The sequence below is a fragment of the Macaca fascicularis genome, chromosome 7 (genome assembly GCF_037993035.2).
Source record: "Macaca fascicularis isolate 582-1 chromosome 7, T2T-MFA8v1.1".
NCBI lineage: Eukaryota > Metazoa > Chordata > Mammalia > Primates > Cercopithecidae > Macaca > Macaca fascicularis.
This window is the reverse complement of record NC_088381.1, coordinates 41,431,232-41,444,021: the sequence shown is the minus strand read 5'-3', so window position 1 is coordinate 41,444,021 and position 12,790 is coordinate 41,431,232. Positions and strand designations below refer to the sequence as shown.

Below are 12,790 nucleotides of genomic sequence, written 5' to 3'. Positions count from 1 at the left end.
GAGTGCAACTCCGTCTCAAAGAAAAAGAACCACTGCTTTACATCGGAGGTTCTCAGTCTTGGTGGCACCTGGGAGCTTTTAAAAACCCCAATGCCCAGGCGACATCCCAGACCAATTATACCAGGATCTCTTGGGGGGCAAGGCCCAGACCTCAGGATTTTTTAAAGCAGATGACTGTACATCTAATGTGGATAACCACTAATCGACTCTCTCGTCAGCTCCTCGGAGAAAGGGGAAGAGATGGCCAAGGTGGCCTTATCTCTCCCAACCTGGTTCAATCAAGTATCTTTTCTTTTTTGCTGCCATCCATACGTCCCTTTCCAATCTCTAGCCTCCAATACCTTCCAGATTCCTCAACTAAACACACGGACCAGAAAAATCCTCCTGCTCTGAGAAGCTCCCCTGCCCCCAATCATGAACCCCTGAACTTGAGTGCTCTCCATCCCATCACTTACTGCTGGGGGATGCAAACATCTACAAAGCACCTGCAAGGTGTAGACACCCTACGAGGTGCTAGGAGCAGAGTCCTGCCATGGGAAGACACAGTCCTGACTCCCCGCTTGGCCATCTTTCTCTACCCCATTCTCTATCTATCTGCACATCCTTCTGTTCCCCCAACTGCACCCTACAAGAAGCAGCCCCCAAGCAGAACATATTAAGGACCAGTTTTCTGAGTGCCTGGTTCAGATTGAGAACTCAGGAAGTCTCCTCCTCCCCAGGAATCTGGAGCAGGGAAACTGCCCAGGGAAGAATCCTTGCTTGAGAGAGAGCAGCTTACTTGCCCTGTGTCCACAGGCCTCCACTAACTGGATCACCACTGGCCCGAATACACCCTCCTTTGCCTGGGAACAAAAAGTCCATCCACCTCCACCACTGAGCTCCCAAAAACTGCCTGTCCTGGGTCTCCTCTCCACCCCACCCAAGACGCTGAATCATCCCAGCTCTTCTGCAGCTCAGAAAAACGGATAAACCAGCAGGCAATGGGTGAGGGAAGCATCTTTGGAATGTCAGCCTCTCTGACAGCAAAGAAACAGCCAAGAGCCATTCGCGTTCGTTCGTTCGCCTAGTTCCTTACATCAGAAAGAGGAATAGAGCTAATAAGCATTTCTCAATTCCTACTCCCAGGCCAAGCTCCCCCACCCCCGAGTGCTAAGTTCTTGAAATTGCATTTACATTTTTAATAGCAATCTTTTTCAAAAAAGGAAAAAAAGCGTGATTTAGATTTTTCATGTTTGGGAGATGTGAAATCCTTCCTGCTTCCCAGCTGTGGCCAGATGTGGAGAGGCAGTTTAGGACAAGTGACAGTACCTGACAGGCTGACAGCTGAAAGCCTGTCACTTAACTCTCATGGCAGCTGGCACTGGAAGAAGCTGTGACAACCCCCTTTATTGGTAAAAATATCCCCCTGCTGCCTCATTCCCAACTGTGGCACATCCTATTTTGGTGGGAGCAGCAGTAGAGAACATCTGGGGGTGCTGTCTACGCACCCTCATTCCCTTGCCCTCTTCACACCTCTTCTCTGACACCCTAACTCCATGAGCCAGCAACTCAGGCAGTTCAGACAAGGTGCTTCTCCAGGTTGCCTAACCTTTCTTGTCCTGGGACAATTGTGAATTTGCCAAGATAGCCTGAGGCAGGCTGGGAGAGGCCAATGAGGAAGAGGCAGGCTCCCCCTTCTTCTGCCCCCAGGCCAATTCCTCCCCAGGTATTTCATCTGTCAAAGGCATATTGTGCTACCCTGTTTTCAGTGGATGGGCTCTCCGATAGCCTCAACCACAGCACACAAACAGCATCTACAAGGAAAAACCACTTTTCTTCCTCAAGTCTTCACCTACATCTTAATTGACTCTTATTTAACACGCAAGCTTAGCATCCTTGGTTGTCCAAATCCCAAGCCTGCTGAAATCAGAAGGGGAACAAGCATCTGAAGTGGGAAGAAGTGAGGGCTATTAGAGGCACAAGGACAGCAGAATTTGAAACCAGCAACTTGATGTTAAAGGAGAAAGAAAAGCTGAGAAGTACAGCCTCCTGCCAGTTCAAAACAGAGAGGCAATGTGCCTCTCTACCCCTATGCATCTAGAGAACCCACTCTGCAGGTGGGTCTGACAGGTGATGACACTGAGCCTCCAGGGAAAGATTTTATTTAGGCCAGCATCTTCTCTTGAAGAAAGCAGAGAACATTTAACATATTTTAGAGATTTTCTTGCAAAAATAAGTTCTGGGGTTTACTCGCTGGTGTCTCTTGGTAGAAAGCATGCTGGATTTGCTTCTAGACCTAACTCTTCCATTCACTGGGAGATGCTGAACAGTCATCTTGTCACCCTGAGCCTCAGTATCCTCTTCTGTAAAATATAATATGATGACCACTCTCATGGGACTATTGAGATTTGTCACAGGGAGATATGTAAGAACGTATCTCCAAACAAGTACAAGTGCTACTTATTATTTCTTTTTTGTTTTTTTGAGATGGAGTTTTGCTCTTGTTGCCCAGGCTGGAGTGCAATGGCATGATCTCAGCTCACTGCAACCTCCACCTCCCAGGTTCAAGTGATTCTCCTGCCCCAGCCTCCCGAGTAGCTGGCATTACGGACATGTGCCACCACACCCAGCTAATTTTGTATTTTTAGTAGAGATGGGGTTTCTCCATGTTGGTCAGGCTGGTCTCGAACTCACGACCTCAGGTGATCCGCCTGCCTCGGCCTCCCAAAGTGCTGAGATTATAGGTGTAAGCCACCACGCCCAGCCTGCTAATTATTATTTCTACTACTACTGCTGAATGGAGCAGGCTTCAGTTTTCTACAACATTCACTCATGCGGAACCTTGATCAGGGACAGGAAAAGACTTGCACACTAGATGCACATACAGTTCATAAGAACTCTCGGTCGGGCCCGGTGGCTCATGCCTGTAATCCCAGCATTTTGGGAGGCAGAGGCAGGCGGATCACCTGAGGTCAGGAGCTCCAGACCAGCCTGGCCAACAGGGTGAAACCCTGTCTCTACTAAAAATACAAAATTAGCCGGGTGTGGTGGCTGACGCATTGATCCCAGCTACTTGGGAGGCTGAGGCAGGAGAATTGCTTGAACCTGGGAGGCAGCAGCAGCAGTGAGCTGAGACAGTGCCATTGCACTCCAGCCTGGGCAACAAGAGCGAAACTCCATCTCAAAAAAAAAATAATAATAAAAAATAAGAGGGCCAGGCGTGGTGGCTCACACCTGTAATCCCAACGCTTTGGGAGGCTGAGGTGGGTGGATCACGAGGTCAGGAGATTGAGATCCTCCTGGCCAACACGGTGAAACCCCATCTCTACTAAAATACCAAAAATTAGCTGAGCATGGTGGTGGGTGCCTATAATCCCAGTTACTCCGGAGGCTGAGGCAGGAGACTTGCTTGAACCAGGACCCAGGAGACGGAGGTTGCAGTGAGCCGAGATCGCGCCACTACACTCTAGCCTGGGCTACAGAGCGAGACCCTGTCTCGAAAAAAAAAAATAGCTGGGCATGGTGGCGTGCATGCCTGTAGTCCCAGCTACTCGGGAGGCTGAGACAGGGGAATCACTTGAACCAGGAGGCAGAGGTTGCGGTGAACCGAGATCCCGCCACTGCACTCCAGCCTGGTGACAGAGCAAGACTCCATCTCCGAAAAAAAAAAAAAAAAGAAGTCTCATCTTATCTAGAAACCCTAGAATTGCCCCCAGATGTATTGTCCCCATATACAGAGACGCAGAGAGGATTAGGTACTTGCCCAAGGTTGCACAGCATGGCAAAAGTGGAGCAGGTCTCCTGGCCCCAAACCCAGGGTCCTCTTACTAACTTGATTGCCCTCACTTTGCCCCTGTCCCAGAACCCTCAACCTCAGGGCCAAGCAGGTCCTCACCTCATTCTCATAGACCAGCAGCTGGGCCTGGCAGAGGAGCAGATATCGGTCTTTCCAGAAACCCAGGAGGCCCCCACTGCTCTTCTTGATCCAGCCAGCCTTGTCCACCGTCTGTGCTCCTCGAGGCTTCTCACCCGCTTCCTTCACACCCTGTAACACAGCACCAGGACATACCATGAGGGCTGCTACCATGGGGTCACAGGTCACAGGTTCACAGGTCGCACAAGGGATGTATCCCTATGCTAAGTACCTAATGACATCATCCTATGTGAGCTTTCCCGCAACCCCCAAGGCAGATATTCCTAACCCAGGATCAGAGCTAATAACAGCAATAATAGCAGCAGCCACTTTACTCTGAGCCACTGTATAACATTTGATACACATAGTGTCATTTAACTCTTACAACTCCCCTCCAAGATGGTAGCCTCATTATCCACACGTTATAGCAAACTAAAGCTCAGAACGGAGAGATGACTCAACAGAGGTGCAAACCACGGCTAGAGGACAGAGCCAGAATTCTAAGCAGGTCTCTCTGACCCCATGTTTTTCCCACTCCACCATTCTGCCTTCATATGTTCATTCAGTCAACATAGGTACTGAGTGCTTACAACATCATAGGAGAATAAAAGGCAGTCTCTGTCCTCAGAGCTCACAGTGCGGGAAAATAGGAGTTGAACAAATAAATACCCAGGCATACCCATTAACCTGTGTGAAATGCTATACCGGAAATACACAAGGGGCAGTGAGAGGACAGTGGGGGGACCCAGTTCAGGTTGGGGTGGCCCAGGAAGGCCACCCAGAACAATGATTGGAAAGACAGGCAGGCTGAGTGGAAATCTGCCTCTCTACCGCTATGCTTCTAGAGAACCCACTCTGCAGTCCCTCCCGCTTCCCACCCAAAGCAGGAGGCTCCTCTCCCCTCCTGCCCACTCCAGGCAAGGACCTTAGGGTGGCCACCACATCTAGTGAGGGTTCCAAGTACTCTGCCTTTGACCACAGGCTGGCACAGGAGTTAAATTCAAGCCCTTCTCCTGGACTTGGGTAGACACTCTGGAGCCTTGGAGCCAGTGACATCTTGTGCCTCACCAATTGCCTGCTTGGGTGGCTGGGTGCCAGGTACATGCCTACCAGATGAGGTTGGGGTCAGATCCACTTCTAGGTCCCCAGCACCCAGCCCTGTTCTTTTACACATAATGGGTGCTCAAGAGGTACCTGTGAAATGAAAATAAAAATACACCCCCTTTGCTAACCACTTTGCTTCACTGATAGGTATCCAGAGTCTTGAGTGTGAAGCGGGGGGTGAAGGAGAGGGGATCAAGAATGTGTCAGAATCTAGAGCCTGCTAGAAGGAAATTAGCACTGACTAATTTTGACTACATTATCATTTACATAAAATTCAAAAAAGGGGCCCCAGTTAAAAGAGGTGTGCCTCTCCCCAGGGATATCCTGTGGCCACAGCTGCCTTTGGAAGAACAAGCCCAAACAGATGTAAGCGTGGTGCACTGTCAGGAGCTGGGCAGACCTGGCTTCCCTGGTCTCTGTCATGGCAGGGGAGCCCCAGCCTTGTTCTCACTGTGGGCCCCCGCCCCCTTTTGAATTGCACATTCTAGTAGTGGGGAATCTGGGCTTAGAAGCTGCAGTCATGCAGACTGAGGCAAACCACTTAGCCTCTCTGAGCCTCAGTTTCTTCATCCGTGAAATGCAGCTACTAACAGCAGAAGTTGTAAGGAATCCAACTCCATGAGGGCAGGATTTTTGTTTTGTTCACTCCTGTACCCTCATTACCTAGACAGTGACTGGCACATAGTAAGTGCTCAATAAACGTCTGTTGCTGAATAAAGGCAAAGCATATAGAGCAGTTCCCAGGATGCCCTAAACCTAGTAAATGGCAGCTGTCGTTATTGTTACCATTGTCACTGCCATCCCCTCTGGCACTCAGGGACCCTCTCCCTCGGCCCAGTTCCCAAGTCAGGACAAGCCCTTTCTGGTCTATAGCTGCTGGCCTCAGATCTCCAGGAGCTCCAGGAATGTGGGGTCCCCCCTTGGGGTCTCCCTAACTTGTAGATGGCAAGAGAAATGGGGAAGTGAGGTGGTCCAAATGGTCTTCCCGGGGCCAGGTATGGTGGCTCATGCTTGTAATCCCAGCACTTTGGGTCGAGATGGGCAGATCATTTGAGGTCAGGAGTTTGAGATCAGCCTGACTGAAACCCCATCCCTACTAAAAATACAAAAAATAGCCGGGTGGTGATGGCGCATGCCTGTAATCCCAGCTACTCAGGAGGCTGAGGCAGGAGAATCGCTTGAGCCAGGAAGACACAGGTTGTCGTGAGCCGAGATTGCACCACTGGACTCCTGTATGGGTAACAGGATGAGACCCTGTCTCAAAAAAAAAAAAAAAAAAAAAAAAAAGGTCTTCCCGGATATAAGACCAAGGAAGCAGGACGCTGGCTTCCACCCTGTCCAGGAGAAGAAGGATTTCAGCACCCTTTGACAAGGAGAAGGCTCTCCCATTCTATCATGCACTCGACTCCCATTCCCCACATCACCACTGACACCCCCAGGGCCCTAACACCTTCAGCAAGCCCTACAGGCTGTCACAGGCCCAGGGCTAGAAGGGAAGAACAGGGAAATGGGAAACCCCACCCCCACATTTCACACTGACAACCCTCTGACTGCAACAGCAACAGCAAGCACAGCACCACCAGCCCCTCCCAGGCCTTCCACATGATGGGCAGACTCTTGGTTTCTCTTAAACAAGGCAGTGAGGTCTGTGGAGTGTGAAGCTGTTGCCCAGTCACCCATCTCTGAGCTCCAAGCCTCTTGCTTTCAGGGGACCCACCCACCACCCTATGGGATCTCACACCCCTTTCTAAACTCTCTCCACTCATGACCTCTCCTGAAAACTTTCTACCCTCTGGAAGCTCCCTAGGGCCACAGCTGGAACCTGTGCCTAGATCACTGTCACTTCTGGGCTGGTGTAGCCCAGAGAATACCGTGACAGGATTACCTACAGAAGCAAGTCCAGGTCCTTAAAGGATGAATGGGACCAGGGAAGGACTAGGTGAAACAGCACTTTGGGATGGAGGAGGGGACAACTGACGGGCTGCAGATGGTATGACCCACAGCCCAGCTACAGAAACAGCCACCCAGGGGAGGCCTGGCTGGAGGCCAGAGTCCTACTTGCCTCCACCCAGCCCCCTTCCCTGCCCCCTCAGAACCCCTCCCTCCAGGGGGCCTGGCTATGCCCCAGTAAGTTTTAATAAGGGGCCCCTCCCCTTGGCAGGGTTCACAGGGGAGGTTTTGTCCTGCTCAGCCCAGTTTCTCGGCCTCCTCTCCTCACTGAGCAGCTGACCACTGTTCTTCCTGTTTTGCCCTCTCCCCTCCCATCCCTCCTCACCCAGGCCCTTTCCTGCCCACCGTGAGCAGCTCCTAGGCACCCCTAGGCACCAGCCTGCCTCCTTTGGATCACTCATTAAAAAAAAAAAAAAAAAAACAAAGCCAGGTCACCTCAACTCTGTACACAGAAGGGGACAGATGGAACCATAACACCGGTTATGAGAGACAGAGACTAGAAGAAACCTGATTGGCACCTCACATCCCAGGAAGTTTATGACAACCTTTGCTCTTTGACTAAACCCAGCGATGTTCTGACCCAACTCTACTAAGAATCCACCGTGTCACAGTCCCTTGCCGGGGCATTCAGAGAGAGGAAGCACAGGCTCTGCCCCAGGGCAACTTCCAGTCTGAGGTGGGTAACAGAGACCCCGCATAAGATAAGTCCCCTTTCTGGTGGGGAGTGGGTAATCTCCTGCTTGAGAGGCTCCAGCCTATTGGCAGAGACATAGCACTTACCCAGAGGGACGTTCCTAGCTCTCTGATGAGGTAAGGGTTTGGGGTTCATTTGGGAGACCGCTGCAGAAGGTAGGGTTTGGGGAGGGCTCTGAGGAGGGGAACAGACACACGCCTTGGTCCAGAGAAGGCCAGGCACGAAAGGTTATCAAAGCCCCTGACCTCTCAACCCCTTTTCTATAGAAAGAGAAAGTACAGCCCAGAAAGGGCAAGAGATTACTCCGTGGGACAGAAACAGTACTGGGACAGGACACTGCCCTGCTTGTCTCTAGATGGTGAGTGCAAGTGGACAGCCTAGAAGCCATGGAAAGGCATGACTGCTGGCAGAGGACAGAGCCCCAGAGCAGAGAAGAGAAAGCCTAGGTCCATGATTTCTACCCTTACTCCAATGGCAGCAATAATACCCCCACTGATACTCGCAGTTTTCCCAGCTTTTGCATATACATCATCACATTGCTCAATCACCCACCCTTTTCCTTTTACAAATGAGGAACCGAGGCCAGGAGCATACAGGTGGGCAGATGTCCAGTGCCCAGACCAGCACCTCCTCCCCAAGCCTCAGCCTGACAAGAGCTACCAGCCCATTGCATAGAGGAGGTCACTGAGACTGAGGGACCTTAGCCCAGGGTGGCTGGGCACAGGGAGGAAGCTGAAAGCTAGCAGGAGGGCTGAAAGTAGCCATGTGAAAGTGAGATGATGAAGATGGCCTGGGATCATGGGGCAGAGCATGTGGCTATGACCTAAGAGGTGTTTTAGAGAAACAAAGATGGGCACTGAGGCCTAGTGCAACAAGCGGAAACTACTGGGAGAAGTGGGAGGAAAGCAGAGTTAGGGATGCCAAAGGGGAGTAGGGATAGGAAGCCCCTGCTATGGGGGTGAGGCTTGCAGGGGCTTGGGTAAAGCGGACAAGACCTTAGACGGCCCAGATATTTAGGTAGCTTTGAGCATCTGGGAGTCAGAAAGTGGCAATATAGGCTGGACGCAATGGCTTATGCCTGTAACCCCAGCACTTTGGGAGGCCAAGGCAGATGTATCACCTGAGGTCAGAAGTTCGAGACCAGCCTGACCAACATGGAGAAACCTCGTGTCGACTAAAAATACAAAATTAGCCAGGCGTGGTGGTGCATGCCTGTAATCCCAGCTACTCAGGAGGCTGAGGCAGGAGAATCACTTGAACCACGGAGGTGGAGGTTGCAGTGAGCCAATATCTCGCCACTGCACTCCAGCCTGGGCAACAAGAGCGAAACTCCATCTCAAAAAAAAAAAAAGATAAAAAAAGAAAAGAAAGTGGCAATGTGAGAGATTCAGGACCAAGGGGAGTACAGAGCTGAGCTGAGCCCAGGAGGTGTCCGGAGAACTTCCCTTAATTAGGGGCCAGAGCAGATCAGGAGATGGAGTAATCCTGACCCACATCCTCTGGGAGCAGGGGAGGGGCCCTGGCCAGAGAGCCCAGTCCTTGCAACAGGGGCCTGGGGAGGGCAGATGGCAGCCCCACCCAACAGCACGAAAGAAACCGCAGCAAATCAGAGAGGCCTGACTTTGCCCCCTACCTTCACCTACTGAGAGAAGGGGCCACTGTCAGGCCAGGAGTAGGAGGAGGACAGGCACTATATTTTGTAGAAGAGGAAATGAAGGCCGAGAGGGGAAGTGACTTATCTACCACCCCACAGAAAGGCAGGGCCTGGCCTAGAGGGAGCCCTGATGGAGGACCACTAGCTGCTCCTATCCATGGCCCCGGCAAAGTGGGAAGTGGGCACTGAAGGGACACCGGCAGCCTGGTCCACTCTGTGCTTCCCAGCTGGCCAGGGTTCCCCCAAGGCAGAGAGCTTCATCTTTCCTTCCCATCCAAGGAGGCAAAGATATGCCCCTTCCCTTGGGCTGGGAGGGCCTGAAGCTGGGACCCCCTCAGGGGATAAGAAACAAATTCACCTTCCTCTAGACCCAACAGGCCCCTCCTTTTAACTTAATCATTCCACGGGCACATATTAAGTGCTTGCTGCGTGCTGGACCCTCGGATAATGGGGCTGCTGGGAAAAATGAGTTTGCAAGTAAAGGGCAGAGGCAGGGGCAAGACCCGATGCCAGGCCAAGAGTGTTCTGAGTGGTTAGAAGGAGGATCCAGGGATACAGCTGGTCCAGCCCTCGGGTGGGGAAGGCAGGGACCAAGATCAGACCCTAGGTGGGCCTGACTCCCGATTCCTTCCCTACAGCTGCTCAGATGGATGTGGGGCGGGAAGACAGTGGGGGTAAAAGAAGATACAGATTTATACAAGGGAGAAAAAAGCAACTTCTCCAGTCCTCCTGTCACCAAGGCATGGTCACATCCTTGAGACAGGAATCCCCCAACACATACACACACACACACACACACACACACACACACACACACACACACACACACAGAGTCAGGATCCGACCTGGCCGGTACAGGGAGTCAGCGGTAATCGGGGTTCGAGCCCAGTCACCCAGGCCACTTTCAGCAAGTCATCAAACTCGCTGGAGTCTCAGTCTCCTGGTCAATCCAATGGGAACAGTAACAACCAAGACGCCCCACAACTGGTAAGAAAGTCAAAGAGAATGAAGGAGGACGCAGACTGCGAAGTCCCCGATATGGATCCCGCTCCCCGCCCCTGTCCCATTTGCCCAGGCTCTTTCTGAGGTGAGACTGGCGGGAGTGGGGCGGGCAGGAACGAGGGCCTGAGCCCAGGACCGCTAATCCCCGTGAGGGGCTCGAGGACCCCAGCCCAAGGCCCTGCCGGGCCCCGCCCTCACCTCCTCCTCCATGGCGAGTCCGCCGAGATCCCACCGCTCAGCCGCTCGCTCCCGGCGCCGCGCGGACTCTGCCACCGCGTCCACGCCCGGCCGGGAAGCGACTCTGCGTTCTGTCCCGCCGGCTGCCGGGGGCCCAAGAAACTTCGGGGGGGCGGGGCCGGGGGGCGGGGAGAAGCTTCCGGGGGCCGGGGCGGGGCCGGGGAGGGGGCGGCTGGGTCGCGGGCCCGGCCCAGGGCGGGAAATGGGTGGGGCGGGGGCGGGGCGGGGCGTGGGTTGGAGACTGGACTGAGGAGCCGGGCGGAGCTGGAACTGGAGGAAGAGGGCGGGACGGGGCGGAGAAGCTTTCCTGCACCCGCGGAGGGAGAAGGACTAGGAGGGGGCTGCGGTGCGACAGGGGAGGGGGCTTCCGGCCCAGAGACGGAGGCGAGGGTGGCGGGAGCGGCGCGCCGGCAGGGGTGGGGCGCACAGAGTGAGCGCTGGGGGCGCTAGCGGTGGAGCCCTTGAGGTCTCCTGAACCAGTGGGCTGGGGTTGCGAGACCGAGCCGAGCTGCCCTGGGCGGCCAGAGATGTGGGCACACAGAGGCTCCTCCTTTTTCCTCCCAGACGCCAGGCTGTGGGCGATGGCCTGGTCTTCTCTCTGGAACCTCTGAACGGGGCCGGGCCTGTAGCTTGGGTCTCTGTCCGGAGGGTGGTGTTACAGGAAGAGCTGGAGCTGAGAGTAGGGACTCCGGGGTCCCTTTACGGGGCGGCCCGCCCCTGGCTCTCAGGGGTCTCCAAGCGTAGTGTTTTCCTGCCCTCCTTGGGCATCGCTCAATCCTTCCCGTATCTGAGGGTCGACCATCCCCCCGATCCCGCGGTGATCTTGCAGCCCTGACAGCCTTGCTGGAGAGTGGAAGTGTGGGGACCAGCAGAGAGTAATGATTTTAGTTATACCATGAGCCCTCATTTTACATTGGAGAAACTGAGGCCCAGAGAGAGAAAGTAACTGGCTGCATCGCAGCCTGCAGCACCGCTCCCCACCACAGACACATACTCCCTCTTAGCTCTCCTGGTCAATCCTGTCCCATGCCAAGGAAGGGAAAATTAAGTGCATGTGAGATCAGCGGTGACCACCTTCGGCTCAGGCTGCCTTAGCAGCGGCTGTGCCAGCGACCAAGCTCTCCTTTCACGGCCTTCTGCCAGCCCTCAGGCTCCCAGGCCACTTTCAGCCCTGTATGGAAAAGGGCAGCCTGGGGCTCCCAGGACAAGGGGGAAGGAGATGCAGGTACACTTCTCCCTCATGCCTGGGCCTGGGTTCCTTTATCTAAAGGAATGAAGAAAATTGAGGCTGATATTATCACTGGTCAAGAAAAAGAAAGAATAGAAAAGAGGAAGGAAGGAGAAAGACAGGAAGGAAGGAGGGAGGGAAGGAAGGAAGGAAAAAAGGAAAGAAAAAAAAGAAAAAGAAAAGGAAGGAGAGAGAAAGGAAGGAAGGAGGGAGGGAAGGAAAGGAAAGAGCTGGGCGCGGTGGTCACCCCTGTAATCCCAGCACTTTGGGAGGCCGAGGCGGGCGGATCACCTGAGGTCGGGAGTTCGAGACCAACCTGACCAATGTGGAGAAACCCTGTCTCCACTAAAAATACAAAATTAGCCGGAGAGGTGGTGCATCCCTGTAATCCCAGCTACTAGGGAGGCTGAAGCAGGAGAATCGCTTGAACCCGAAAGGCGGGGTTTGCAGTGAGCTGAGATCACACCATTGCACTCCAGCCTGGGCAACAAAAGCGAAACTCCGTCAAAAAAAAAAAAAAAAAAAAGAGAGAGAGAGAGAAGGAAGAAAGGAAGGGAGGGAGGGACTGAGGGAGGGAAAAGAAAGAAAGGGGGGGAGGGAGGGAGAGAAGGAAAGAGAGAGAGAGAGAGGAAGGAAGGAAGAAGGAAAATTGAGGCTGAGGATCTGAGATAGTCTGTGTATGTAGCAACCTCTTTCAGCCACCATATGGTTTTATTCCCTCAATCTGCAGAGCTGTGCTGCATTGTACTCCAATGCCCCAGGACTCGGAAGATCTTGTTTCTGGAAACTCATGCTCTACCTGCAACAGAGCGGAGACCCTGGGGAAATTCATGTTGTTATGCAGAAGCAGCCCTTTGTAGGGAGAGAGCGGTGAGGTCAGGTTGGTTTTGACATCCAAATAGTTCTGTCATTTTGGGGAATGAGCCATTGAGAACTACTCTGGCCTCAGTTTCCCCGTCTAGCTCATGCTAGCCCTCTGGTTTTGCCTCTATACTGTGTGCATTCATTCAACACACGTATTTTATTTTA

The 12,790-nt window shown here is 53.1% G+C and overlaps 1 protein-coding gene across 3 annotated transcripts in view; it reads right to left on the bottom strand.

The window, feature by feature from the left end:
• Positions 1–10,639, bottom strand: part of PLEKHO2 (pleckstrin homology domain containing O2) — a 48,367-nt gene extending 37,728 nt beyond the window's left edge. For all 3 annotated transcript variants that reach the window (XM_073996044.1, XM_073996043.1, XM_005559790.5), the window contains exons 1-2: positions 10,495–10,639; positions 3,875–4,024 (exon numbers count right to left, since the gene is read on the bottom strand). In XM_073996044.1, the coding sequence (XP_073852145.1) occupies positions 3,875–4,024; positions 10,495–10,506 (162 nt within the window). In that variant the 5' untranslated portion in view covers positions 10,507–10,639. The remainder of the gene's footprint in view (positions 1–3,874; positions 4,025–10,494) is intronic.
• Positions 10,640–12,790: the final 2,151 nt, after the last annotated feature.